The 27,716-nt window shown below is 42.1% G+C and overlaps 1 protein-coding gene across 1 annotated transcript in view; it reads left to right on the forward strand.

The window, feature by feature from the left end:
* The window catches only part of TNFRSF21 (TNF receptor superfamily member 21), a 64,350-nt gene that overhangs the window by 18,375 nt on the left and 18,259 nt on the right, over positions 1-27,716 (forward strand). Inside the window, exons 3-4 of the mRNA XM_018039101.1 lie at positions 1,516-2,010; positions 18,874-19,139. Of these exons, the coding sequence (XP_017894590.1) occupies positions 1,516-2,010; positions 18,874-19,139 (761 nt within the window). The remainder of the gene's footprint in view (positions 1-1,515; positions 2,011-18,873; positions 19,140-27,716) is intronic.

The raw sequence follows: 27,716 nt of genomic DNA on the forward strand, positions 1-27,716 counted from the left end.
ACCTCGTGAATTGCGTATGTGCGGAGGGCTCCGAGCCCTGTGGAGCGAGGCTGGGAGCCAGGATGCTTCTCCATCTTGTCTATTCCAAAGTCACCCCTTGAAGATGGGGCTTGCCTTTTGTGGCTGTTTAAAGTCTAGCTTCCATGGACCTATTAGAAACATTGAGACTCAGAAGTGTTAGCTATTAGGGAGGAGTAAATATCTGAGAACTAGGTGACATCAAGTTAGAAAATTAGAACCAGGAGAAACAAGGTCAGCGTGTAGCCTTGGGGAAATCACTGAACTTCTGCAGGCCCTGGTCACAAACTTGCCAATCATATGATACCATAAATGAGTGATTTGGCTCCTTTAAGGTCCCTTTGGATTAAAAGTTTTCTAACACCCAGTCAGTCCTGGGGAGACACAGCCGGAAGGTCAGAAGGAGAAGGGGAGAAAAATACCACGACATCTGGAAGGGAAAGATGAACGCTGGATCCGAGGGGAGTGCGAGAAAAGGAAGGTCAGGCAGGAATGTCAGGAAACAAACACATTTGTGTCATGTTGAGGGTAACTGGCGTTCACATCTGGAAAAGAGTTTTTTATTTTTCTCCCATAGGACTTTATGTCCTTCATCAAGTATATCCCAGTTTTCCTCAGAATTCATTTTGAGTCTCAGGCAAGAATAACATTTAGCTTTTATTTCCAGATTCCTTTTGATTGAGTTTAATTTTCATGAGATGATGGCCGAAAACTATCCAGTGAGCTCTCACGTGTGGTTATGTTTGACCTTCTGATGAGACCCCATAAGGAAGGCCTTCTCACAACCGCCACTAGAAATGAAGAAGTAGCCTCAGAGAGCTCCCGTGATCTCTCCAGGTTTCCTCAGGGGTCAGGTCCTGTCTCTCGGGACTTGAAGTCCCTGGCTTTCATTCCTTAATGGAAAACCGCTTGTGGAAGCTTCTCAGAAAACACTCCGCTAAGCTGCGTGCCCAAATCTTGCTGCTCTGTTACTAGCACATACTAAGCAAGTCTTGCTTTATTTTGTTCACTGAGTATCCCACCAGACCTTTCTCTGGTCCAACATAGATTGGGGTTTGAACTCTTTCCTTTATCTTAGTTATGTTTTCCATTTTACCACTGCCTCATGAAATAGCCAGTTGGTGGGAGAGGAAGAATAAAGAAATCAAAAGACAGTGGAATTCAATTGGAGCTAGTTTTCTAATAATCAATACAATTAAGAGTTGGCCGTGCAGCACAGGAGAAGCTACTGTGAAGCTCAGGCGCTTGGTCCCTGAGGATGCCCTTGCTTTTGGCAGGAGAGAGAGAGTTTAGCTGTTAAGCTGAGTTTTAACCTCCCACATAAAGGCATTGTCAAGGTCTTTGTGAAAATGTACAATATCATTTATTCTAAAGCTCCATAGGTCATCTCTTCTTGGATTATCTGACCTGGTTTGGAGATGACTAGGAAGAGGATGAATGTGTAGATACCCCACATATAGAAAAGCTCTTCCCCCCTCCTTACTCTTTTTTTTCTAGGCATCAACTCAACAGAATCCAACTCTTCTGCCTCTGTTAGACCAAAGGTGCCAAGTGGCACCCAGGAAGGGACAGTCCCTGACAACACGAGCTCAGCGAGCGGGGAGGAGGGCATGAACAAGACCTTCCCCAAGCTCCAGGTAGTGAACCACCAGCAAGGGCCCCACCACAGACACATCCTGAAGCTGCTGCCGTCCATGGAGGCCACTGGGGGTGAGAAGTCAAGCACGCCCATCAAAGGCCTCAAGAGGGGCCACCCCAGGCAGAACCCACACAAACATTTTGACATCAACGAGCATCTTCCGTGGATGATCGTGCTTTTCCTGCTGCTGGTGCTGGTGGTGATAGTGGTGTGCAGTATCCGGAAAAGCTCGAGGACTCTCAAGAAGGGGCCCCGGCAGGATCCCAGCGCCATTGTGGAAAAGGCGGGGCTCAAGAAACCTACGGCCCCCACCCAGAACCGGGAGAAGTGGATCTGCTACCGCAATGGCCACGGTGAGCCTGCCAAACTCGCTCCGAAGAGAGATTCCGTAGTTTCTGGAATCTCTTTTTATACCATGTGCTGTTTGATCTGGTTGTGATAGGAGAAATCAAGTGGTTAGCATGTGACTGTGGTGATGTTCAGAGAGAATTACTCATCTCTCCTGGTTCCCCTGGGCATTTAAAGGACGGTATTTCCAAATGAGATGTGACAGTGACCTTCAGGGTCTTTGACTTTGTTGTGTAACAGGTGAGGGGATCAAGCTCAGAGAAGTTTGGTTGCCTTGACCCAGGGGAGTCAGTCTTTCGTTTCAGCGAAGGTGGGACTGAATCCGTATCTCCTGATGAGGCTGCTGAGAAAATAGAGGGAAGAAAAAGACAACTTGTCTGAAGTGCACTTTTTTGAATTTGAACTTTGCCTTTAGGTTCCTATCACTTTACCCACATGTGTTTTTCCCCCCTTATATTTTTAGGATCTCATCTCTATCGGGAAGATAGGAAGGTTTTGGGGGTTTTAGATACCCAAAGCTTAGTATCTTGGTCACCTGAGGCTGGCCCCATATCTCTTACCTAGTTATCAGTGTGTATGAGTACGGGCTGGAATATTTCAATTTTTTCTCTTTGGAGGGCAAAACATAGCTTATGAAACTTTTCCTGGTAGCTAAGTGTGATCTAAAGACTGCAGTTTTCAGACTATGGCAGTAAAACTTCCGTTTCTTTAATATTAAATAAGATTTTAGCCCAAGTTTTGATAATCCCATTCAGGATCTTTCTCCTTAAAGATAAAGGCATAAAGCTTAATTCCTGTAAAGTGGTTTGACCTTTTGTATTGAGTCTTAAACTTGCTTATACTCTTTGGCCCAGCAGTTCTATTTCTGTGAATTTATCATAAAGATATAAACCAGAAATACTAAAACAAAAAAATTTAAGCACAAGGATCTTGAACTTTTGATTCAACATCATGTATAATAAATAAAAACCAAAAGTAATCAAAGGGTTGGTTTTAGAGAAATGACAGAGTAAATTGTGGCATATCCATATTATGACTATGAATATTACGTTGAGGTTGAAGATTATGAAATTTTCATTTTTTTTTACCCATGACATGGGAAAACGTTTATACTAGATTAAAGAATAGGAAAACCACCATACTACACACTTTATATAATATAATCTTAGCTATCTTAAAACTTGGGAATAAATTCTGAAAAAAAATATGCCAAAGTGACAATGAAGTTTCTTTCAGTTTAGTGGTGTTTATGTGGATTTTTCCCTTATTGGTTTTGTTTTTTATCCGAATTTTCTTTAATAAGCACATGCTACACTTATAATCAAAAATGTGGAGGAAGTTTAAGAAAACAACTCATTTTATTTGCCTTTGCTAATTTGTGTGAATAACAAACCAAGTGAAAGACTGGGGTGAACTTCCTACTTGGGATGAGCCTGCACAGATTTGAATGAAACAACCTTTTGCTGGCAGCTGAAGAAGGAAGACTCCAATTCTCCCTTTTTAAGAAAAATCATTTTTTTATGGATATAATTGCAAAAACACAAACAAATTGCAAAATCAGTACAAAGAATATCTATATTTGTGTCCCCAGTTGACCTATTGCTAACATTTTGCCCTTCTGCATTATCCTTTGGTCTTTTTCTATAAAAATATATATGTTTTATGTTATAAAATGTGCCAGGTAATTTAGTTATATATAAAATGTCATGTACCATAATATACAATATACAGGTAATTTCCCTGATGGCTCAGATGGTAAAGAATCTACCTGCAATGTGGGAGACCTGGGTTCAATCCCTGGGTTGGGAAGATCCCCTGGAAAAGCGAAAGGCTACCCCAGTATTCTTGCCTGGAGAATTCTATGGACAGAGAAGCCTGGAGGGCTAGACATAAAATAGTTTTCTGAACCATTTCATGACCATTTATGGCAGCTGCTTCAGTATTTATTTCCTAACAAAAAGGATATATTCTTAAAGAATAGCACAGTTTTCAACTTCCATAAGTTTAACATGGATACAGTATTTTAATTTACCATGCGTATTCCTCAGTTGTCAACTGACCCAGTAAAAGGCCCGTGATAGACGGTATGCTTTTTCCTGTGATATAGGGTCTTGCCTAAGATCTGATATTTCATTAAACTGTCCTTTAAGTGGCCAGGCAGAACCTTGGTTCTCATATATCTAGTTAGCAGAAACAGTGTGTCCACCCTGTTCAATTAAAGAAGCAACTCCATTCTTTTAGTAGCTGTGTTTAAGGATTCGGTTATGGACAGCTGTATTTCTAAAAGTCTCTTGGGGTGTAGTTTTCAGAATTCTTGAGAATACAGGAAATTAATAGAAGTAAATCTAGTCCAGCAACACAAAGCAACTTAATACAACGGTCTTAGGTGTTTTTATGGCCGCCGTAACCTTGTAAACGACTGTGTCTGTGTCCTTGAAACAATCCTATTTTGCAGAAAGAATGGAAGGGCCAAATCAAACAATACCTGACCCTACCTTCTGAGGAAGCAGAGCTTCAGCATTCTGTTTTTCCAGCTAAATCACAGTCATCTCATTCAGATGTTATTATCTCTTTCAGCAGTTTAACCTTTTTCCCTAGGATTTTGCCTTGGGAGGTTTATATTTAATTTTTTTTTTTTTTTTAAAGGAAGATCTCTTCTTTCCAAATTGCTGTCCTCAAAGGTACACTCAGGTAAAATCCCATAACAAAGAGAGGTTCTGTTTCAGAAAAACCTTTCCAGGTGCTCAGAGAGGCCTCTGGAAACAATACCTTGTTGATCTGATTGCAGTGAGTTCTGGGCAGCAGATAATCCTGTATAGTCAGATCATTTTCTGGTCCTTATCCATTTCACACTGAATTGTTCAGGAGGATAAGGGTGAGGATAAAATCACCTAGTCCTGGGTGTTCTGCATAAGAGGTCATGTAAGACTTCACTTACCCTTGGCTCACCTTAAGCAGATGGTGCTGTGTTCCTGAATGCCCGGTAGACCCCAGCACTCTGAAGCCAGACCAGTGGTTCCCACCTTTCTCATCAACAAGAGCATCTTTTTTTTTGGTGGTGGTGGGGTCCTCTCGCCCCTTACAGATTTATGGTTTTAAAGTTGAATTTCACAAAACTGCTACCCTACTTCCATCGAATTCTAGTGCTGGAAACCCGAGATGAGGTCTTATGTGGCCAGGAGGAAGGGAGACTGAGAATGCTGTGGCATTTTGTGTGTTTTGTATGTTTTACTTCTAAAGTCATAGCAATTTTCTGTTTGGCCAGTTGGCACTGTACTCCTTTGAGCTCGGTCTATTGTGGGAGAACTGGTCTTTGTTCAAATTTTTATTCATTTATTTAGTTTTGTTTGTGCTGGATCTTCCTTCGTCTCTGCACAAGGGCTCTCTCTAGCTGCGGCGGGCAGGGGTCCTCTCTAGCTGCGATGCACAGGCTTCTTATTACAGTTGCTTCTCTTGTTGTGCACAGGCTCGACAGCACTCGGGCTGCAGTAGCTGCCGCTCTGACTCTCGAGCACAGGCTCAGCAGTTGTGGTGCAGGGCTTAGTTCCCCTGTGGCATGTGAGATCTTCCCAAACCAGGCGTCAGACTCGAGATCGAACTGGCCTTTATTGGGCTTATGAAGGAAGACCATTTCCCGGTTTCACAACTCTGGAGAACTTCCCCCTCTTTCCAGGAGAAGCAGTGAGAAACACATTGTAGGAAGGGAATTGTGATTGTGTTTCTCTTATAAATATTTCCCCGAAGTTGCAGGGGTTGGTTGGGGACAAATGCTGAGTAACTGGAAGCTGTGCCCTGGGTGTATCTGAACAACATTAATATACTCTTCAATCAGATTTCAGGAATGACATAACATTTCATCTGAATTATTAAAGCCACCATAAGCAGTGTTCAGAAATGAAGAACAAATGAAGTGCATTAGGAATTCAATAATGAGTACTTTTCCACGTTTCTCTGAAGTGGGACTAGGGGGTGTTTGCTACTACCAACACAGGCAAGATCTTGAGGTGATTTGGGGGTGCAAATCACCCAAATAAACTGTGACTTTCTAATATAATTTTCTAACCTTATAAGAAGGGTTTCTGCCACCATTAAGTTTTCATCGTCCACTTTTCTTTAACAAAGACTGGGACCGTCCTTAGGCTTCCGTGGAGGCTCAGTCAGTAAAGCATCCTCCTGTCAAATGCCAGAGACACAAGAGACTCTGGTTTGATCCCTGGGTCGGGACAATCCCCTAGAGAAAGAAATGGCAACCCACTCTAGTATTCTTGCCCAGGAAATCCCTTGGACAGAGGAATCTGGCGAGCTATCAACCTTACTGAATGCCATATCCTGTTCTAAACATTTTTATAAGTTTAACTTAATTTTCTTAACCCTATGAGATGAGCTACTGCCATCGCCATTTTCAGTTCAGTCGCTCAGTCGTGTCCGACTATTTGCAACCCCATGAATCGCAGCATGCCAGGCCTCCCTGTTCATCACCAACCCCTGGAGTTCACCCAAACTCATGTCCATCCAGTCGGTGATGCCATCCAGCCATCTCATCCTCTGTCGTCCCCTTCTCCTCCTGCCCCCAATCCCTCCCAGCATCAGAGGCTTTTCCACTGGGTCAACTCTTCACATGAGGTGGCCAAAGTACTGGAGTTTCAGCTTTAGCATCATTCCTTCCAAAGAACACTCAGGACTGATCTCCTTCAGGATGGACTGGTTGGATCTCCTTGCAGTCTAAGGGACTCGCAAGAGTCTTCTCCAACACCACAGTTCAAAAGCATCAATTCTTCAGCACTCAGCTTTCTTCACTGTCCAACTCTCACTTCTATACATGACCACTGGAAAAACCATAGCCTTGACTAGATAGCTCTTTGTTGGCAAAATAATGTCTCTGCTTTTGAATATGCTATCTAGGTTGGTCATAACTTTCCTTCCAAGGAGTAAGCATCTTTTAATTTCATGGCTGCAATCACCATCTGCAGTGATTTTGGAGCCCCCCAAAATAAAGTCTGACACTGTTTCCACTGTTTCCCCATCTATTTGCCATGAAGTGATGGGACCAGATGCCATGATCTTCGTTTTCTGAATGTTGAGCTTTAAGCCAACTTTTCACTCTCCTCTTTCACTTTCATCACAAGGCTTTTTAGTTCCTCTTCACTTTCTGCCATAAGGGTGGTGTCATCTGCCTATCTTAGGTTATTGATATTTATCCTGGCAATCTTGATTCTAGCTTGTGCTTCTTCCAGCCCAGTGTTTCTCATGATGTACTCTGCATAGAAGTTAAATAAGCAGGGTGACAATATACAACCTTGACGTACTCCTTTTCCTATTTGGAACCAGTCTGTTGTTCCATGTCCAGTTCTAACTGGTGGGAAAACCGAGGTGCAGAGAGTCACTTGCCCAGGGTCACACAGCTATAAAGAAGTAGTGCCAGGTTTTAATCTCAGGCACCGATCTGACTCTGGACACTGCTCTCTGATTCTCAGAGTCTGGATTTATAAAAAAATCTTGATTTTAATTTTTCCAGTGTAAGAAATTTCTAGGTTTCTGTGGTTGACTTTTTTTTTTTTTTTTACCATGCCCAATCAAGAAAAATTTACTTCCCTTAGCAAAACCCAACTTGTTCTGAAATAAAACAACCATAAAATTGTCATCAGTAATGAGTTTGCCTCCATGGAAGCCACTCCGATTACCTCCTTTTCCCTTTTTCTTGGATTGCTTGCAGTGGAAGCATTCTCAAGCCAGGTACCCAAGGGCTGCAGGCTCTGAGGGCCGTTTGGAAACAGAAAAGCTGTTTCAAAGAAGTCCGAGGTGATGGAGTTGTGCTCATAGGAGCTCAAATCTGTTGAACTTGGTAGTGCTTTTCTCAGCCCTGGATGGCAGCAGCAGGAGCTGCTGCAACCAAGAAACCCCCCTTGCTTTGCCAGAAGCCTCCTGGACTCCAGATTCCAGACGGTCATCCTGTCTGTCAGCCCAAATTTCCTATGGCAAGTAGACTTGAAGTGTAAACACCGGGGAGCCGGGCTGAAGGGAGCAGATTCTTCCACTGACGAGGCTGCCCGGTCCTTGCTGTGTCCTTAGGGCTGCAGTCATCTCACGGGGAACAGGCAGGAACAGGCAGGCTGCTTTCCAGTCCCCCACTCCCCACCCTCTGTCTTTGCCACCTCTGCTTCCAGTAATGCTGTTTCCAGCAGACGGCACCTTTCGGTGGATTCTAGGATGTTTGAGAATTATAAAGCACACACAGCCATTGCAGGAGAAAAGCCTCTTACCGCGACAACTTCAAAAGCATTACCTCCTGCAGAGTGGAGGGAGGTGTGGCCTCTGCCCTTGGAAGGCTGCTGTCCTCCCCAGGCCCACCCTATGGTGACTTCTTCCTCTAGACTTTAGAGGACAGTATTTATGTTTTATGCAGGAGGAAACGGCAACGCACTCCTGTTACTCTTGCTGGGAAAATCCCATAAAGAGGAGCCTGGCTAGCTACAGTCCCTGGGGTTCTGAAGAGTCAGACACGACTGAGCTACTGAGCATATTTGTTTTTGATGAATATTTTAGTCTCTCATTTATCTAACTAACAGTTTTTGAATTTAAGCTATTTGGGATACTGGAAAAACACATCAGCATTTTCACCACGTAGGGCGAAAATACAAGCAGGGAAAAAAAGTCCCTCACCAGTGAGTGTCCTTGAATCAACCTGGTCAGGTTTATGTAAGCAGATTTTGCAGAGGAGGAAGAGTTGCTAGAATTCTGTTGATCGTTCTTCACGAGTAATTAGTTGTTACCCTTGCAGTGTGTGTACAGAATTTGATGTGTTGGGTTGCTAATATGTCAAATTGTAAAAAGTAGGTGGGTTCAAGTTTATAAATTAAAAAGAAATTCTTACTATATTTTGTCAAATTAAAGATGCCACTGATTGTGGGATGTACTGTTTATACTCCAATAAGGAGAAAAAAGAAGAAGGCAATGGCACCCCACTCCAGTACTCTTGCCTGGAGAATCCCATGGACGGAGGAGCCTGGTGGGCTGCCATCTATGGGGTTGCACAGAGTCAGACATAACTGAAGTGACTTAGCAGCAGCAGCAGCAAGGAGGAAAAAAAAAAAAAACAACACTGCAACCGAGCTATGGAAAGGCATTGATTAAAAACAGATCACTTATATGTAGAATCTAAAAAAATGATACAAATGAACTTATTTACAAAACAGGCTCACAGATATGGAGAACAAATGTGTGGTTACCAAAGGGAGGAGGGGTGAGTGAGGGATACATTAGGAGTTTGGGATTAACAGATACACACTACTATATATAGGGCTTCCCTGTGGCTCAGCTGGGAAAGAATCCACCTGCAATGTGGGAGACCTGGGTTTGATCCCTGGGTTGGGAAGATCCCCTAGAGAAGGGAAAGGCTACCCACTGCAGTTTTCTGTCCTGGAGAATTCCATGGACAGAAGTCCATGTAGTCACAAAGAGTGGGACATGACTGAGCGGCTTTCACTTTCCCTATATATAAAATAGATAAATGACAAGGCCCTACCATATAGCACAAGGAACTATATTCAATATCTTGTAATAGCCTAGACCGGAAGAGAATCTGAATAAGAGTATCTGTCTATCTGTCAGCCTGTCTGTAAATCTGAATTACTTTGCTGTATACCTGAAACATTATAAATCAGCTGTACTTCAGTTTTTAAAAAGTGCTTTCAGATATCTTAGAATGTGTAAAATATGGTGGCAATGTTTTAGCCCCAGTCCTGCCTCTTTTCCGTGAAGTCTGACGGCCTGATTCTAACTGCGTTGTTCAGTTCTGAGTTTTCCACTGTGACCTGCTGGCTCCCTGTGCTCCTTTCTTCCTTCCTTTGGGTCTCCTCCCACCCTTCTGGCTGTTCCTTCTTCAACTCCTTGGCTAGGTCCTCCTCTTGGACCCCACCTCTGAATAATGGAGAGCAGGCTCCTCCTGCACAGATTCCCTCCCTGGGTGACCCATGGCTTTACATACCATTTATCCGCTGGTCATTTCCAGGTGCATCTTCCCAGCCTGGATCCTGCACCTGAACTCAGGCAGAATGCCTCCCACCTGCCTGAAGGACCCAGATGTCCAGTAGGCACCTTCCAGTTCAGATGGGAAAATCTGAATCCTGAACCATCCAGTCCACATCAGTTACCCAATGCAGCAGATAGCGCCTCCAGTTTTCCCCCTGATTAAAGTGAAAGTGAAAGTGAAGTCGCTCAGTCGTGTCTGACTCTTTGCGACCCCATGGACGTAAACTATCAGGCTCCTCTGTCCATGGGATTTTCCAGGCAATAGTGCTGGAGTGGATTGCCATTTACTTCTCCAGCGGATCTTCCCGACCCAGGGATCGAACCCAGGTCTCCCGCATTGTAGACAGACGCTTTACTGTCTGAGCCAGCAGGGAAACCCTAAGCAGACCTTAAAGTCTGCTAGGTTGGGAAGATCCCCTGGAGTTAGAAATGGCAACCCACTCCTGTATTCTTGCCTGGAGAATTTCAGGGACAGAAAAGCCTGGTGGGCTGCAGTCCATGGGGTTGCCAAGAGTCGGACACGACTGAGCATGCACGCGTGTTAGAATCATCTTTAATTCCTTTCCTTCTTTCTCACCCCATATTAGATCCGTTAGCCAATCCCACCTGCTCTATCTTCAAAACAGATGCAGAAGCCGACCATTTCCCCTCCTTTTCTCAACCACCACCCTGGCCCAAGCCACTGTCACCTCTCTCTTGAATCATTGTCTTGACATCTTAACTGGTCGCTCCGCTTTTGCCTGTGGCTGTTTTAGTTTATTCTTGACACAATGGCTAGAGTGATCCTGTTTGATGTAAGTCAGATAGTGACTTTCGTGTCGTTGAAAAGTCAAAGACCCCAGTGACTTTCCATTGCATGCACAGCAGCGGCCTGGAGGCCCAGTGTGGTCTGTGCTCCCCTCCCAGCCAGTCAGCTCCAGCCTCCGGTGCCCACCATGTTCCCCATGGCTGACCTGCTCCAGCCACACCGGCCTTCCTCCCTTCACACCTGGTATTCTCTCCACAGGGCTCGCTCCCTCACCTCTAAGGCTTGATTCCAACGTTAGCTCAGTGGACCCTTCTCTGAGATACCAGGGAGCAGGCCCGTATCTAAAATTGCAGCCCAGCCTGCTCCATCACTTTCCCTTTGCTCTCTTTTCATCCCTAGCTCTCCTGGCTGGCTGTCCAGCACATGGAATATTTCATTACTTCCCATATCCCTCAACTGAATGTAGGCTTCACCAGGGAAGGATTGCTTCATTCAGTGCCACTGCCCAGTGCCTAGAATTGTGTCTGATGCTCAGTAAGGGCTCAGTGCATTTTTGTTGAATGAATAAATCAGCATCTTCAGATACAGGCTAAGATGAAGGAAGAGGGCATTTTTGGCTTTGTGTTTTTTTTGTGTGTGTTCCTCTGAGAAATGAAAAAAAAAAGGTTATTAGTTGTCCTCACAGCATCAGTGAAATTGATATCTTTCATCTGGAAAACCATCTACTGTCTTGACAGAATTTGCCCTTGGTAAACAGTTCCTCTGTTAACCGCGAGACCTTTGCACGGTGGTTTTTAGCAGCTCCCTGGATTCATCTGAGCTTGTAATGATTGCCCATTGAACCTTCAATAAGATAGTGATGAATTCTGCCTTGGAAACCACGTTAGGGTTTCAGATGAAATCGAAACAGTTCCCCCAGCTTTTCACCTCCACAGGGAAGGACTATTTTTAACTTGGGGCAAACCAAGTTCCTGGTGTGGATGAAGCAGTTTTCTGTGTGATGCTTTTGGGAGTGATCGTTATAGATACAGTGTGTTTTTATAGTTATTTTTTGACCATGAGGGATCTTAGCTCCTCCACCAGAGATCCAGCCTGTGCCCCCTGCAGTGGAAGCACAGAGTCTTAACCTCTGGGTTGCCAGGGAAGTCCTGATAGAGCATGTTCTAACCATCCTATGACATGCTGGTTACTGCAAAGCACATTCATGTGTGGGGTGTCTGCTTTTAGGAGCATTTACTGTATTATCAGGCCAGTCAGACCATGGCTTGGATAGCTTATCTCTGGAGGAGGTTTCCACCCTGGTGGGACCTCTTTGCCTCATGTGCTCTGGGCTCGGATGTGCAAACAGTGGACCCCCCTCCGTGGAACCCCTGGCAGAGGGAGACGTTCTTGCACAACAGCTGGGTTCCTGTGCCGGGAAGCCTGGGTTCCCCTCACTGACAGCCACATGTTGGCCTAACTTCTGGTCATGATAAAGACTGTCAACCTGGCTAGACCACACAGCAAGGATGTGATAGCCTTTGGTCCCTTACATTCTCAGGGGTTTAAGTTACAGACTAAGGGGATGATAAATGGTGAGGGTGAGCAGTTTAGGCAAGAGGGACGGGATGACAGAATGGCTCCCATTCATTCATTCATTTGTTCAGAGATACTCATTGTACTTTTTATTATTGCTAGGTTCCAGGAGTTGGTGGGGATCATGGTGATGAGAGCAGGCATGGGGCTCAGGCAAAAGAGGTCCAGAAAAGACATCTCTGAGAACATGACCATTGTACAGGGCATCATGGAATGCTAAAGCTAGGCTTTTATTCAGATTTCTGAACTTGGCCTACATTGCTCTATACAGACGTTTTATGTGCTGTGTCCATCTTTGCCCTGTGTCTGCTGTTGGCAAACTTGAGATTACAACATGTGTTGGTGAAGAGCATGTTTGGGGTGAGGAGTCAGGCTGGAGGTAGAAGTGAAGTGGTTTTGAGTTCATGTGTCCTGTTTTCTACATGTACGTCTCAGGAGACTGTGTGTGTGTATGCGTGTGTGTGTGTGTTTGTGTAGAAACCAGCACAGGGATAACTGTGGAGTCATCTATCCTGGGAAGAGTTTGTGTACTAATTGCCTCCATGAGAGTTTTTTCATTATTTGTCCCTCCTCTTCCCCCACTTCTTTTTCTAGAAGGATAATGAGAACTGCTATACATTTCACAAGGATGGGAGATGCAGTGGAAATCTTTTTAAATGATGAGAATGTAGTAAACACATTCATCCCTTCGATGTACTCATTCCTGTACCTCGTGGTAGTATTGCATGGAATTCAGAGGGCTGTATCGTGGGGTCCGCGCGACCTCTGTTTCCCCCAGTTCTTTCATCACCGTTGTTTGTGTCTCTTCCAGAGAAGGCTTTACAGTGGCTTCTTAATGATGGCGCTCATTTCAGATGTTTATCTCCAAAAGAAAGGAGCTTTAATACTTTATTTATAAAAGTCAGTTCAGGTTGTTATTAAAAGAGGATGAACCCTTTCTTGCATGCTGGCATTGACATGGAGCTTGAGAAGAAATGAGCCTCCAGTGAGGGTTGTCACCCAGATTATATCTAACTCAGGGTTTTATAATGTTTGGGAAGATACTGTGTCTTTCACGATAACCTCATGCCTTTTTCTTGAGCTCCCTCAGCGGGGAGCTGGGCAGTCTGCTCATTCAGAAGAGGGAGCCCCCAAGTGCTATCTTGATGCTCTGCGTGTGGCAAGGGAGGCGGCACTGACCTTTCACCCATCCCTTTCTGTGAGTGGCTATTGTCTTGTGCAATGATGCCCCTTCGGACACATACTAGAAAGATTTCAAGAAACCCAGGAGGTTGGGATGCTGGAGCCTGGCTTCATCGTTCGGTGCCCGCGATCCTGGTGCTAACAGCTTGTCTTTGTAGAACTCCTACCTTTCAGATTCATTGCTCCAGTGATTATGGTCCAGAAGTGGAAGAAACAGAGGAAGGAGAAAACCAGGGTGCTTTATAGTTTTAACACTTGACCCCATCCATCTCCTTATCTGGCCTATGAAATAAGAAGTGGTATTTTCATTTTACTAATGAAGACACTGAAATCTTAGAAGTCATTTGCCCTAAAGTCACACAACTAACAGGTCACAGAGTTTGAAACCATATCTTGGGATTTATAAGTTCATGATCTTTCTACTACTTGGCACCTTAAAAATCACAAGCCATTTCCCTTGGGCCAGGCCCACCTTCTCAGATGCAGCCCCTGGCTTGTACAGCCCCTGGTTTATAGGACTTGTCTCCTTCAATGACTTCTTTAGAAACTTTTACCATTGCCCAGAGCTCCAGGACCTGCAAACACAAAAAAAGCGAAGTTAACCTCATTGCCCATCAGTCAGCACTTTCATGGGTTGACAATTATATTGCTTTTCAACCTAAGGAAAAAGAAATTCAGCTAAATAAGTTAAGATTAATTCAACACCTAGTGACTGTCTTCAATGAAAATTCTCAGAACTCTGATGGACAGATGACCAGGACACCCTGCCAAGCAAAGACTTGGTCTCAATCTCAATTTCACTAGCATTTCACAGTGAGGTTAATCATTGGAGTAGGACCTTTCATTTTTGTGTGTGTGTTTCTTTTAACACAGCGCTTTTCTAAGTCTTTTTGCCATTTGATACTTCACTGTTGTAACTGATGGGAATGTAGTACCAGCAAAAAGCTTATGCTAAACACATTCGTCTCTTTGCTGTTTTCATGCCGTACATCCTGGTTTAAAGCAGTTTAAACTGCTACCATCTCAAAGGTGGCAGAACTACAGCACATGGGCTCATTTATGTTGCTTATGGCTGCTGTCAGCTAACAACAGAATTGAGAACCTGCATCAGAGACTGTATAGTTCTCAGTATTTACTCTCGCCCTGTACAGAAAAAGCTTGCTGAAACTTCCTTTTTTTTAAAAAGAACTAGTTTAAAGAACTACAGTTGGTATCCTCAGAGAAAAACTTTCCCAGCATCTGCTTGGTCAGTAATAACAGGCCAGGAAGAAGCACACACGTCATGGCCACCCCTGAGTGCATTCATATGTGGACTGTGCCCGAGGAGCAGAATTCAAGCAAATTATAATGTTCCTCTATGACACCCCATTCCACACGATCCACAGCAGAGGTACCACTAGCTAGCTAGGCAGCCTTAAAACTGGTCATTAATCTTTCTCCGTGAGATTCCTCACCAGTAAAATTAAACAGTTGAAGAAAATTTATATATCCACGTAATAGTATGTATGTATATGAGTTGTATATGAATACATATCTGTAGAAGTGTTATATATGTTACATATATAGCTTTAAAAGTAGTAATAAAATAAAAATAAATATCAAGTACAGTAATAAAATACAGAGACCTGTTCTCCCACCATGCAGCTGTGGAAGTTGGACCTTGTGAATACCTGTGAAGTCCCCTCTGTGCACCTGTCCAGTAATGCCCCCCTCCCTCCCCAGAGGTAGTGATCTCAGTTAATCATTCTACTGCATTTCCTATACTTGTATTACTGATTTTGCCTGAAACTTTTTTTTCTAAACAAAGAACACTTTCAGATCCCATCAAATTTTGTGCTCCATTGGCGTGACTTCATTTTCTTGGTGCTAAACTCTTTGTCTGAAAATCTCACAAGGGCTTTCAGTCCAGCAAACACAGTTAACACACAGTGGCTGCCCAGTGAATACTCTTGAAATACTCTGCAGGTTTTTCTTTTCCCTTTGGTGGCGATGGTAGGATTGGGCAAGGTATACCTAGAGTCATGGGCTAGTTCAGACTGGTCTTCATCTGTGGTGGTCTGTGATCCTGTGCTAGGCTGAGAGGCTGGGGTCTCCAGAGCCAGTGGTTGCCTTCTGCCTTCTTTGTCTTTATTGGCTCTACAGTGGGAGGGGCCAGGCTGGTTCACATGAGCTGACTCCATGTTTACATAGTAAAAGAATAAGGTGAAACATGATTCATGGTCCTTAAATTTAGCTTCCAGTCAATCTTAGTTGAAGGAAAATCTCGTTGCACCCATTCTTCGTGTTTTCCTTTTTTTTTTTTTTTGTAATTTTTGTGGCTGAAAAAAAGTATAAATGCTGGCTTTCGGAAGAAGGAGCTATTGTTAAGCGTAAGCCTTTTAAACTCTATAATTACTCCATAAAGCCTGTGTGTTTGCATCAGAAATGCATTTTGTCTTAAGTTGTAGTGCTCAGTGTATGGAGCATTTATAATGATGGGGTACTTCCAAAAATAAATCGACTCTATAGAAAATGTTAATCAGCTCATCCCCAGGGACCGTCCTGAGTATCTCCACTGTGCAAATGAGGAAATGAACATGACAGTTAGTGGTTTGCCCAAAGCCACACTGCCACTGGCATCACGAAGATTTAAGCAAAGGTCCCACATACAAGAAAACACAGTCACGTTTCCGTGCAAGACACTGTGGGCCTTCCTCACATTGACCTACATTAAGATTCAGGGACGGAGCATGTTTGGAAGAATCGACTGCATCAACCACAAAGAACTGGTTTGCTTCTGAAAGTTACCTGTGGGGTTTTAAATAGGACTTTTTTTTTCAAGTCTGTTTGCTTGAAATCAAAAACTATGTATCGCTAAAGATTTCTATGAAAACTAAAAAGCAATGGGTTCAAGTGTATTTCACACTGCCAGGGAAAATAGTGTGAGAAGTACAGTCATTTCTCAAAGTGTGGTATCCTACTTGTACCGTTTTCAAGAAAGCAGCCTGCTATCAGGCGCTTACTTTCCGAAACCATTTTCAGGGGATTGGTTCAGGATGTTCGCAGCCTTCCAAATCATCTGCCTCAGTAGCATGCTGTGACTGAGGAAAGGTTTCCATGGCTATGCAAACCACAGAGTCTTCCATTTACAAGGATACTTCTGGAATTCTTAGTGCTCTCTCCTTAGGCACAAATGGATAGTTTATAAATGTTTTCCTCAACAACAATTGGAACAAAAAACGGTTTGTTTTTTTCCCTCCTGACTAACCTCTGCTGCTGCTAAGTCGCTCAGTCGTGTCCGACTCTGTGCGACCCCATAGATGGCAGCCCACGAGGCTCCCCCATCCCTGGGATTCTCCAGGCAAGAACACTGGAGTGGGTTGCCATTTCCTTCTCCAATGCATGAAAGTGAAAAGTGAAAGTGAAGCCGCTCAGTCGCTCAGTCCTGTCTGACTCTTAGCGACCCCATGGACTGTAGCCCATCAGCCTCCTCCATCCATGGGATTCTCCAGGCAAGAGTATTGGAGTGGGGTGCCATTGGCTTCTTCAAGACTAACCTCTAGTTAATTGAAAAATTCAGTTAACCATCCTGGTAAATTCTTCTTCCTTTGCTTTCTTCCCCAAGCTTCACTTGGGAACTTGACTCCTTTTTTCTTTTTTTTGAGTAGTAAATGCTTTAAAGACTTTTTCTTCAAGATTTTTATTTTAAAAATTGAAGTATAGTTGATTTACAATGTTGCGTTAGTTTCTGGAGTACACTGAAGTGATTCAGTTTGACACATATATATTCTTTTTCAGATTCTTTTCCATTGCGGTTTATTACAAGGTATTGAATATAGTTCCCTATGCTATACAGTAGGACCTTGTTGCTTATCAGTTTTTTATATAGTAGTTTGTATCTGCTAATCCCGAACTCCTAATTAATTCCTCCCTCACTCCCTTTCCCCTTTGGTAACCATAAGTTTGTTTCTGCATCTGTGAATCTGTTTGTTTTGTAACTAAGTTCATTTGTGCCATATTTTAGATACCATATATAAGTGGTGCCATGTGTTATTTGTCTGTTTCTGACTTACTTAGTATGATAATCTCTAGGTCCATCTGTGTTGCTCAAATGGCACTATTTCATTTTTTTATGGCTGAGTAGTATTTCACGGTGTATACATATACCATATCATCTTCGCTAGCTACAGTTAGCCAAGACATTGTTAACTGTAGTAACTCTGATATCTGGGCATGTGAGTATGAGTATTGAACGATATGGTATTGACTCAGAGGATTCATTCACCTGTGGTAGTAACTACCAGAGCCCTTACTGTGGGGTTATAGTGGATAAATTTGGGCAAAGCCAATGCATGATTGCAAAGAGATGGTGATTTATAGAGGAGGACACCAAATTTTGCCATGTAGGGAAGCCCCTACTTCACAGCAGGTGGATGCCAGGTACTTATCCTAGTTATCAGACCCCAAGATTTGATTTTGGCATTTCACACACTGATCATCAGATCTGGGAACTACAGATCCACGCTGATAGATTTACAAGTAACCGATGAGCTAGAAAGACTCGGTATCCAGTGAGTTGGGTTCAGAATCCAACCTGCCTACCTTTGTGATATTGGGCAAATTATCTTACTTTTTTTCTTTTTTTTTAACCCAGACAATTGAAATGTTAAATTTTATAAAAATGTTCCAGGAGTTAATGCCTTCACATAATATCTGGAAGATAATAGCTATTGTTCTTACACTGTCATTTTGCTGTTGTCTTCATTTATAGCTGTGCAAGTCCGTTTAGGAGATTGAATAATAATAGATGAGAAAGCTGCGCTTTGAGTATAGTATTTTAAAGCGTGAGAAGGAATTGGACTGGATCAGATGGGTGTTTGTCAGTTTCTGTATTGGACACTATAGCCTCGACTCTCAACACCCTTTACCCAGACAGTGCTGGATTAACTCCACTTCAATTTGAACCTGTGGCTTATCTTTTTCTAGATTTCATGAAGTCACCATTTTTTTTTTTCATCTGGGAGCCTCTTGTTTATTTGATTCTAGTTTTTAGCAGCAAATAAAGGAATCACCTTGAGTATTTTGAGTTTGGCTTTCAAAACATCTTTAAGGGGCGATTTATTATTCTTCCAGGTTGCTCCTTCTCCTGGTTCCACTTCCCTGAGGTGACGTTTGCAGGAGGGGGGCTAACTCACCCCAAGGATGGGCGGCATATGCCAAGTGCTTCTAGAAGACTGCATTCCCTTGATTAGAGCATGGGAAAGCATGCTTCTTAAGTTTGTTAAAACAGAACGGCCTTCTATAAAGCCCTCATGTTTCTGTATTTTTTCTTTATTTTGTTTTGTGTCTGGTATAGGTATTGACATCCTGAAGCTGGTAGCAGCCCAAGTGGGAAGCCAGTGGAAGGATATCTATCAGTTTCTGTGCAATGCCAGCGAGAGGGAGGTGGCCGCTTTCTCCAACGGGTACACGGCGGACCACGAGCGCGCCTACGCAGCGCTGCAGCACTGGACCATCCGGGGCCCCGAGGCCAGCCTGGCCCAGTTAATTAGCGCCCTGCGCCAGCACCGGCGCAACGATGTGGTGGAGAAGATCCGTGGCCTCATGGAGGATACGGCCCAGGTAACGCAGCCCAGCTGTCTGTCCTTCCTACCAACCTTTAGGTCCCTGAGCTCCAGATTTTACCAGGTATATGTCAGAAGAGAAAAGAACTGCTCCTAGCTATTTAGCTTCACACACACACACACACACACACACACACAGGCACATCTCTTCTAGGGCAGTGCTTCTAAGCTGTTTTCCATTAATCATCTGGAGAACTTTTAAAAAATTCTGGTGCTTGGACCTCACTGTAGACCAAATTAGAATTTCTGAGGACAGGCCTCAGAACGAGTACTTTTAGGAATCAGTATATTTAAAGGCCCTGTAAGTACTTCTAACGTACAAAACTGAGAATCTTTGCCTTCGGGATGGAGTCTGGCATCAGACTGTACATCTAGTTTTATTCCTTTTTTTCCCAATTTATGGTTTCATTTTGCATAACACACTTTGAACAAAAGTAAGAAGGAGGACTTTTTTCTATTCCCTTCCTCTAACAGCCGATGTTTTCTGTGATGTCGTTTAAGAAGGCTCCCTCTTACCACCAAGTATCCGCAAGGATGCAGGTGAGGCTGGCAGTGTTTAGTAACAAGATTAATATTTCTCCCTGGGCTTGTCCAATCAGTGTCTCAGATGAAACTGAGGGGACCCGGGAGGGTGATTTATTTATAGTCATTGGTCCATGAGCCCTGGTTTTGGCCTCAGAAAGCACGGGATAGGAACCCTGGCTCTGACACTAGCTGAGTGACCAAGTATGTTTCACTTCTAACTTTCTCTGCCTCTGTTATCTCGTCACCCGAGCTCATTAAGACTCTAGGAGTAAAGGATATAAAATGCCTGACCTACTGAAGATGTTCTACATAGCATAGTTACAGTCATGATGTATTTACTTAGCCCTTCCTTAATCATAAGGTAATTCTCTGAAAGGCCGTGAATTAACTACAAATTAGGCTATTGAATCATAGTTCTCAGATTTCGATTGAAGTTTTGCAATGTATTCTCAAGGAAAAACACTGCTGCTGAGACTTGATAAAAAACCACTTAAAATTTTAAAGACCATTCTGCCTGTGTTCTTTTCCAGTGGTCCAAACTCATCACCTAAAAGAGTGAGGGAGAGAGTGTTTTTCCCCTGGTCCACTCTAATCTGCTATCATTCTGCACCACATTTGTGTATCAAGGGACTCAATTTTATATATTTAAGAAGTCCAAATGCCTTCATCTTTCTATACTAACAGTGTAGTGTTTCTTCATTATTGAAATAAACATTCATCAGGTGAATCTTTGATCTAAGTGACTGACTGGATAAAAGTTCGTTGGTGCTAATTGACTCTGAAGGTAGTCTTTAAAGCTCCTAGTATACTTTTTAAAATTTATTTTTAATTGAAGGATGATTGCTTTACAATCTTGGTGCATTTTTAACTCCTTTGAAATGTGGAAGTTCAGAAAAAAAGATTTACTAATAGAGGCAGGGGTAAGCATTCAAAGGCACACACGGTGTCTTGTGACTTCCTGAGAAACCATCTCAATTAAATATGGTTCACAACTAAAATAAGACTTTGAGTAGCTGGATTTGGGGAAAGAAAAGGGAGATGATTGGCCTCCAATTAAATAAAATGACTGCAGTTCAAACAAAGAGGCTCAGGAGGCAAAACATCGTGCTTCCTTGGAGTCTCAGGTTTAAGGAAAGAACTGTTAGGGCAAGCAGCAGATTGAAGAAGGATTTAGATACTTGGGAATAAGTCACTGGATCACCTTGATATTGCCTCCAAAAAAGAGAAAATATAATTGATGCAGTGATAAGATTTGGTTAAATGGAATATTTAATAATGTGGAAGGATGATCACGAGGTATTGTTAAGGGTTCAAAAGAAGGTTTCTCATTAGGAAAAACAAATATAAACATAGGAAAATGAAAAATGCTAATATTATGCTATTAAATTTAGGCAGTAGAATTAGAAGTGATTTTTAAAATGATTTTTATGATGAAAATATTATTTTGTGATTTAAAACATTTAAAAAAATGACAGCTGAAAAGATCCACGAGAAAGATAAGTAGGGCTTTGTTTTACTGTGCTAACTCGAAAGAGGGAACCATCCTTGTTTTAATTGAGGAAGAGCCAACAGTGGTTTATGTGCCAGTCCATTCTTTCTTGGGAGGACGGGCTGAGGTTTGCTATGTTGGGTCAGATTTGCCTAAAACTTATTTCATTTTTGGTTTCTGCACGTCTGTCTCCTCTTTCTCTGTGTACACTCAGCAGTCATTCAGAATTTGTTCCTAGTCTTTAAGGTACTTTCTTTTTGGGGGGTGGTAATGACGGTAGTAGAGTATCATCTACACCAAGTGACCGTGGCAAGTGACCTTGGTATGTTTCTCTGATGGTTCCATTGAGTTCCATCAATGGAGCACTTGCTTTATGCCAGGCTCTGTCCTAGGTCCTGGGAAAGGTGGGCCCAAAGATGCAAATTCCATGGAGGAGACTGCATGCCAGGGAGAATAATTTTTTCCTTGTTCATATCTCCTCCATATATATAAAATATTCTAGTATCTATTTTTTTGTGGTTTATTTTTTAAGAGACAGTAACACCAAAACATTCTGTAGCTTTCTCCTTGGTTCTAGTGTGGCCTGCATTTTGAGATGGAGGCTGAGAAGGCAGAAGCTTCTTGTTCCATGTTTTAATTATGTCCATCATTGTCTGGCAGTGTTGTGGACCCAGCTCTGATTCTAATTTTAATAGCCAATGAGCATGGATTTCTGGTTGCCAGCTCTTATTAATGGCGCAGCTTGTTCCTAGTTTATCTCTGAGATTTGTGGAGTCAAACAAGAGAATCAGAGAACACAGGGGGCCTAATTGAGACTTAGTTTTTCCATTTTCTGGTGGATTTGTATTCTGTGTGTATGGTGGTACTGCTGGCAATTTGAGACTTTGCCCCAGGAGTTAATGGGCTCTTAATGTGTAAAAATGACTTTGTGTGTGTGTTTAAAATGGTTCATGTTTTTTTCCTGTTCATGAGCCTGAGAACACCTATGTTATGTTCCACTCAGAGGATTGGTCCTGGTGTTCCTTTTGGTTACCTCTGTCAGGAACAGCTAGTCCATTATTAACCTTGGTGGCCTGTTAGCCATTTATGTATTAAACATATCCAGAGTCTGACTTAAAAACAAAATTATGCATTAACAAATTATAAGTACAATTTACTTTGTGGTGTACGGTTCTTTGAATTTTTTTAAAGACCATTTTTTAGAGCAGTTTTAGGTTTAAGACAAAATTGAGAGGGAAGTTACATGCACCATCTCCCCCTCATTCACCATTATCAGTATTGGTCAAAAGAGGGGTATCAGGGGTATCCGTCAAAAGAGTTTTTACTGAGAGGGAATCTATAATGACATGTCATAATCACCCAAAGTCCACAGTTTACCTTAGCGTTCACTCTTGCTGGACATGTCCTGTGGGTCTGGGTAAATGATGCATGTCCATCATTATCATACAGAATATTTTCACTGGCCAAGAAATTCTCCACGGTTTACCCATTTCTCTCTTCCCCACTACCCACACCTCCCCGCCATCAACCGCTAACCCTTCTCAGTGTCTCTTACAGTTTGGCCTTTTCAGAATGTCGTGTAGTTGGAATCATGGGGTGTTTTGCCTTCAGACTGACTTCTTCCACTCAGTCGTCTGCATTTAAGCTTCCCAGATACTGGGGCTGGGGGGGGATGGACTGGGAGACTGGGATTGAAATATCTAGGCTATTGCTGTTGCTGTTTAGTTGCTAACTCGTGTCTGACTCTTTGTGGCCCCCTAGACTGTACCCTCAGAGAAGGCTGTGTATGTCTGTTTATGACTTGATAACTGATTTGTTTTTAGTGCTGCTTCATTGTCTGGGTGTATCACAGTTTATTTATTCATTTGCTTGCCTGACTCTTTTCTTATCAGAAGTGTGGCCCAAGTTTCTCAGTTCGCTTTTCTTTCAAGTTCAATATCAAAATGGACCCCAGCCTTCCAGAATCATCTCTATTCTTTCTTTCCCAGGCATGAACTTTTGAGAGAATCAGCAAAGGACAGTAGTTGGAAATTACTTGGACTTTGCCCGAACTCTTTAAAAAACAAAACAAAAGCCTAATACAACTTTGCAAATTGTATGTTGTCTATTTTTTCCATCCTTAAACTTTTTTTAATCTGTGTCTTACAAAGAAAGCCTTTTGTAAGTAAATATATTGAAGGTTTTAACAAATCTATTCTAACAGTTTTGTTGTTAAGAAAATTTCAGTGTGGTAACATTTTTAATGTACTTAAAGAATGGTTTCTTTACTCGTATATTTGGGTTTAAATATACCATCTTATTATTTTTTATATTTGTCTTATCTGTTCTCTTCCCCTTTTCCTTTCTTGTTAATAAGGTGTTTTTATTATTCTACTTTTCCTCATTAACTTCTTAGGCACACATTTTTTTTTTTTGCTTTTAATGGATACCCCAGAGATTACAACACACAGTTAAATTATGAACTATTTTATAAGTGTGTACTTTTTATTATTTTCCGGACAACACAACAGCCTTAAAAGACTTTAAACATATTTATCCCTCTCTTGTGTTGTCATACATTTTATTTTTTTAAGTTATTAATAATTTTTATTGGAGTATGGTTGCTTTATAATGTTGTGTTCATTTCTGCTGTACAGCAAAATGAATCAGTTATATCCCCTCCCAGTCTCCCAGGCCATCCCCCCAGTATCCGTATGTCCATCCTCTATGCCTGTGTCTCTGTTTCTGTTTTGCAAATATGTTCATCTGTATTATTTTTCTGGATATCATATATAAGTGATGTTATATATTTGTTTTTCTATTTCTGACTTACTGTCATACATTTTAACACTACACATTTCTTAGCCTCCCAAAGGCATAATTGTTATGATTTTACACAGTCACACTCCATGTAGATTTACCTGCTTACTGATTTTTTTCTGTTGCTCATTCCCCATGTCTGCCTGAGATCCTTTTACTTTGGCCTGAAAAATACTTAGCATTGGTTTCCAGCAATAAACTCTGTTTTTCTTCATCAGGAAAATGCCCACTGACTAAAATAAATTGCATTATTTGGGCTTTGTTTTTGAAGGAGAGCCGGAAAATGGAACTTAAGCTTGACAGTTATTTTTTCTTTCAGTACTTTCTAGCCCGAGTTTAAGTTTCCCCTGCTAAACAGTAAGGGAGAGGATGCAATTTTATTTTTAAATCTGTATTACATAACAAATTGCATGGGCACCATTATGCTAGGCACTTGGGCAATGCAAAGACAAGAGGAGACAGAGTCGTTGCTGTCAGAGAAACCTATTGTTGAAGGGAAGAAAGGTGTACATCTTTTTCTAAGGGAGTAAACCCAGGAGGGAGCGAGGAGGGAATTGGTGGGTGTGCGGTTTATCAACATAAAGGCTCCAAGTCAGGATGTCAGTGTGAAGAGTATACCGGGTTAAATTCCTGTCCAGGTCACATACTTGGCATCACTGACTCGGTTTTTTCATGAGAAAATGGGAACACCCTTAGTGCCTGTCCTCTGAGCTGTTGTGAAATTAGGTGAGTGTGACCCAGAGAAAACCCTTGGTGAATGTTTACCGTGAATCACTGCAATCATTCCCAGGTTCTAAAAGCAAGAGAGATGGAAGAATGTTCTTGACTAGCTCCAACTCACATATCAATAGATTCTTTAAATCCTGAACATCAAGGGTTACTCAGTGCCGGATAGGGAGAGACTGCCAAGTTCAAGACTGCTTGATGGGTAGACGGTTGAGCATGAGGGTTGCCATCTGCATTCAGTGCCCAAGAACTGGAAATTCCAGCTAGTTGTAAATATTTATTCTTGTACTGCCTGAGTGAGTGTTCCTAGGCTGGCAGGAATGTTTTCTCTAGTGAAGAAACAAAGGGGATGGTGTATGTAGACAACGGCCTGCTCTTTCAAGGGCTGTCAGAAAAAGGATACAGAATTGAGCAACTGAATTTCTAGGTTTCCTTTTATGTTGTTGCTGTCCCCCACCCCGCCCAGGTCTTTTTATATTCAAATAGGCTTACCCAGTGTACTGGTTTTCCTTTCTTTCCCCCTCATCTTAGACTTGCTTCTTTCTCTATAGGAAACCTTAGGCAAATTATTTCTCTGTCTCCTGTTTTTCTATTTAAAATGGGAATTCAAGTGGTATATTTTTTTTTGTAAGCATTAAATCAGATAATGGCTTGTTATACTATGGAATGTAAAAACGTAGGATATGAAAGGCTTACTGGCTAGGTTCAGAAGTCGTGGTGATTTGAATTTCCCAGCCTTCCTTTAGAGTTTCATTTTGAGAAAGGGAGGAAAAAGGAATTTTATGTACATTTAAAAATGATAAACAAGGTCCTATCATGTAGCACAGGGAACTGTTAATATATTCAATATCTTGTAATAAACCATAATGGAAAAGAATATGAAAAAGGATGTATCTTTGTAACTGAATCACTTTGCTGTACATCGGAAACCAACCCAACGTTGTAAATCAGCTGCATTTCAATAAAAGGGGATGATCATGTTAACAACAACCACAATCATTTAAAATAGTATAAAGCATTACTTTAGCCGCCTGCTTTGACCAGAGATTCACAAATATAAAGAGTTGGTGTTGATCAGGCAGAGGGTTTGGGGTGTCTCAGCCCTCTCTCCCTCCTTTCATGAGATTAGCTAGATTAAAACCATACTGTAACGTACCAATTGGTGAATCTGAAACCAGTATTGTTGTGGTTAATGTCTACGTAGTAGAATGATTCTTTGTTAGAAATTCTTAATCCTTTTCAGAAACCGCATTGGAGACGTCGGTCCCAGGGACTGAGTTCTCTCTCTCTCAACCATAGTGGACTCTGTATTGGAGACTGAGTGGTTTTGCTGGGTATGACCCACTGGGAGAATCTTAACCGTGAGATGATGAGCACTGGCATTCTGTCTGTGAGGACAGTACCACTGCTTCTGCTGAAAAGGGAACTATAGTTACTGATTTTTTTTATCAGCTACAGGATGTACCTGTCTTCATCTGCGTTGTCTGAGAGCAGCTCTTTTCAGAAATTTAATATAGTGAGGGCGAGTGGAGGCAAACACCAGCTGTACCTTTAGCTGTTGACTTTTTGGCTTTTTAGATTTGTGCTTAACTTGCCAGTTGACCGTCTCTTAGAAAACAGGGATTGCTGTCCTAAGGCCTTGAGATGTTAGCTAATCTGGCATGTATCGAGCCCCTGACTTCTGCTGTGCGGCCACTACATGGGGGTCATTTCAGGTCAAGTTACTTAATTTTGCAGAGTGTGACTGTAGGTTCTGGGGAACTTGCAGTATGGTGAGAAAGCGATACTGTAAAGGCATGTTGACACACAATAGGCCAGAAAGTTTGAGCGGTGCTTGTGTTTAAGGTGGTGGTTGTGTACAAAGGAGCCAGGCCTATGAAGGAGCCTTTAGATGTTTAACGACATTTCAGGCCATTCTACTTATTGTCATACTCCATGGTTTCATTCAGTTAGTCAACAAGCTTTTGTTGAGCAGCAGCTGTGTGCCTAGTACTATGTAAACAAGAAAGGTGTGTGCCTTTCAACAGCTCACTCACCAAGATGGAGACATGTGTGCAAATAATGACAATTTAGTGGCATAGGCAAGTGTTGTAACAGAAGTGTGCATGAGGAATTATAACATCAGAAGATAAGGGTACTCAACCCACCACAATATACCTAGAAAATAAGAACAAATGCATACATTTCTATTTGAAAGTTTTTTTTTTTTTTTTTTTTTTTTAAGGACAGACTCTAATTTCTTTCAAGATTATATTTTGGTCTTCTTGTCCAAGACTTTCTCATGAGGTTTCTGCTGAGGGAGGCCCATCTGTTTTTTTACACCAAGGTCTCAAACTTTTGACTCTACGAAGAACATGTATTTTACTTGGAATTTTGTTTCATTTGGTTCAGCAGTGAGCTTATCAGAATGTTCATTGTTCTGTAATAGGAAAGGTACAAGAATGAGGCTCCAGTGTCTCACTTCACATCAAGTGCAGGAGTTGGCACTTTGAATCTCCAAAAACTAGTAAAAGGAGCTGACATAACCAACAATTAGACCTTTGTCTTATAAACATCTGGTGAAATCGCATGTAAATAGTAGAGATAATGATTGTACATGCCCAGGCATGCACTTGACATCTACTAGTGGGGCTCAATACATCTTTGCTACTGTTTTATGTGTTGGAATTTGAATTCCATACACTGCTTTTTTGACTCAAGCAATAGCACTCTCCTTTCTGTAAATGCATGTTATGGAGAAAGTGAACCAGTGTTTGCCTCAAATCTGCCGTGTCCCAAACACTGTCTAGGTGCTCTGCATCTGCTTTTATCTAGCAAGCTTCATGGCCCCGTGAGAAACAGGTATTAGAATTAACATATATTTCTGTATTTTGTTGAAAGATGTGTCAGCCGTGTATATACCATTATTATAGTTACCACTAAGAAAGCAATGAAAACATTGTGAATTATAGTTGTTAGATACAGCCCAATTTCAGACATGTAAAAGCATTTGAAGTGTGATAGAAAAGTCTGGGAAACAGATTCTTGGGATCTTGG

Source organism: Capra hircus, chromosome 23, assembly GCF_001704415.2.
Source record: "Capra hircus breed San Clemente chromosome 23, ASM170441v1, whole genome shotgun sequence".
NCBI classification, from domain to species: Eukaryota; Metazoa; Chordata; class Mammalia; order Artiodactyla; family Bovidae; genus Capra; species Capra hircus.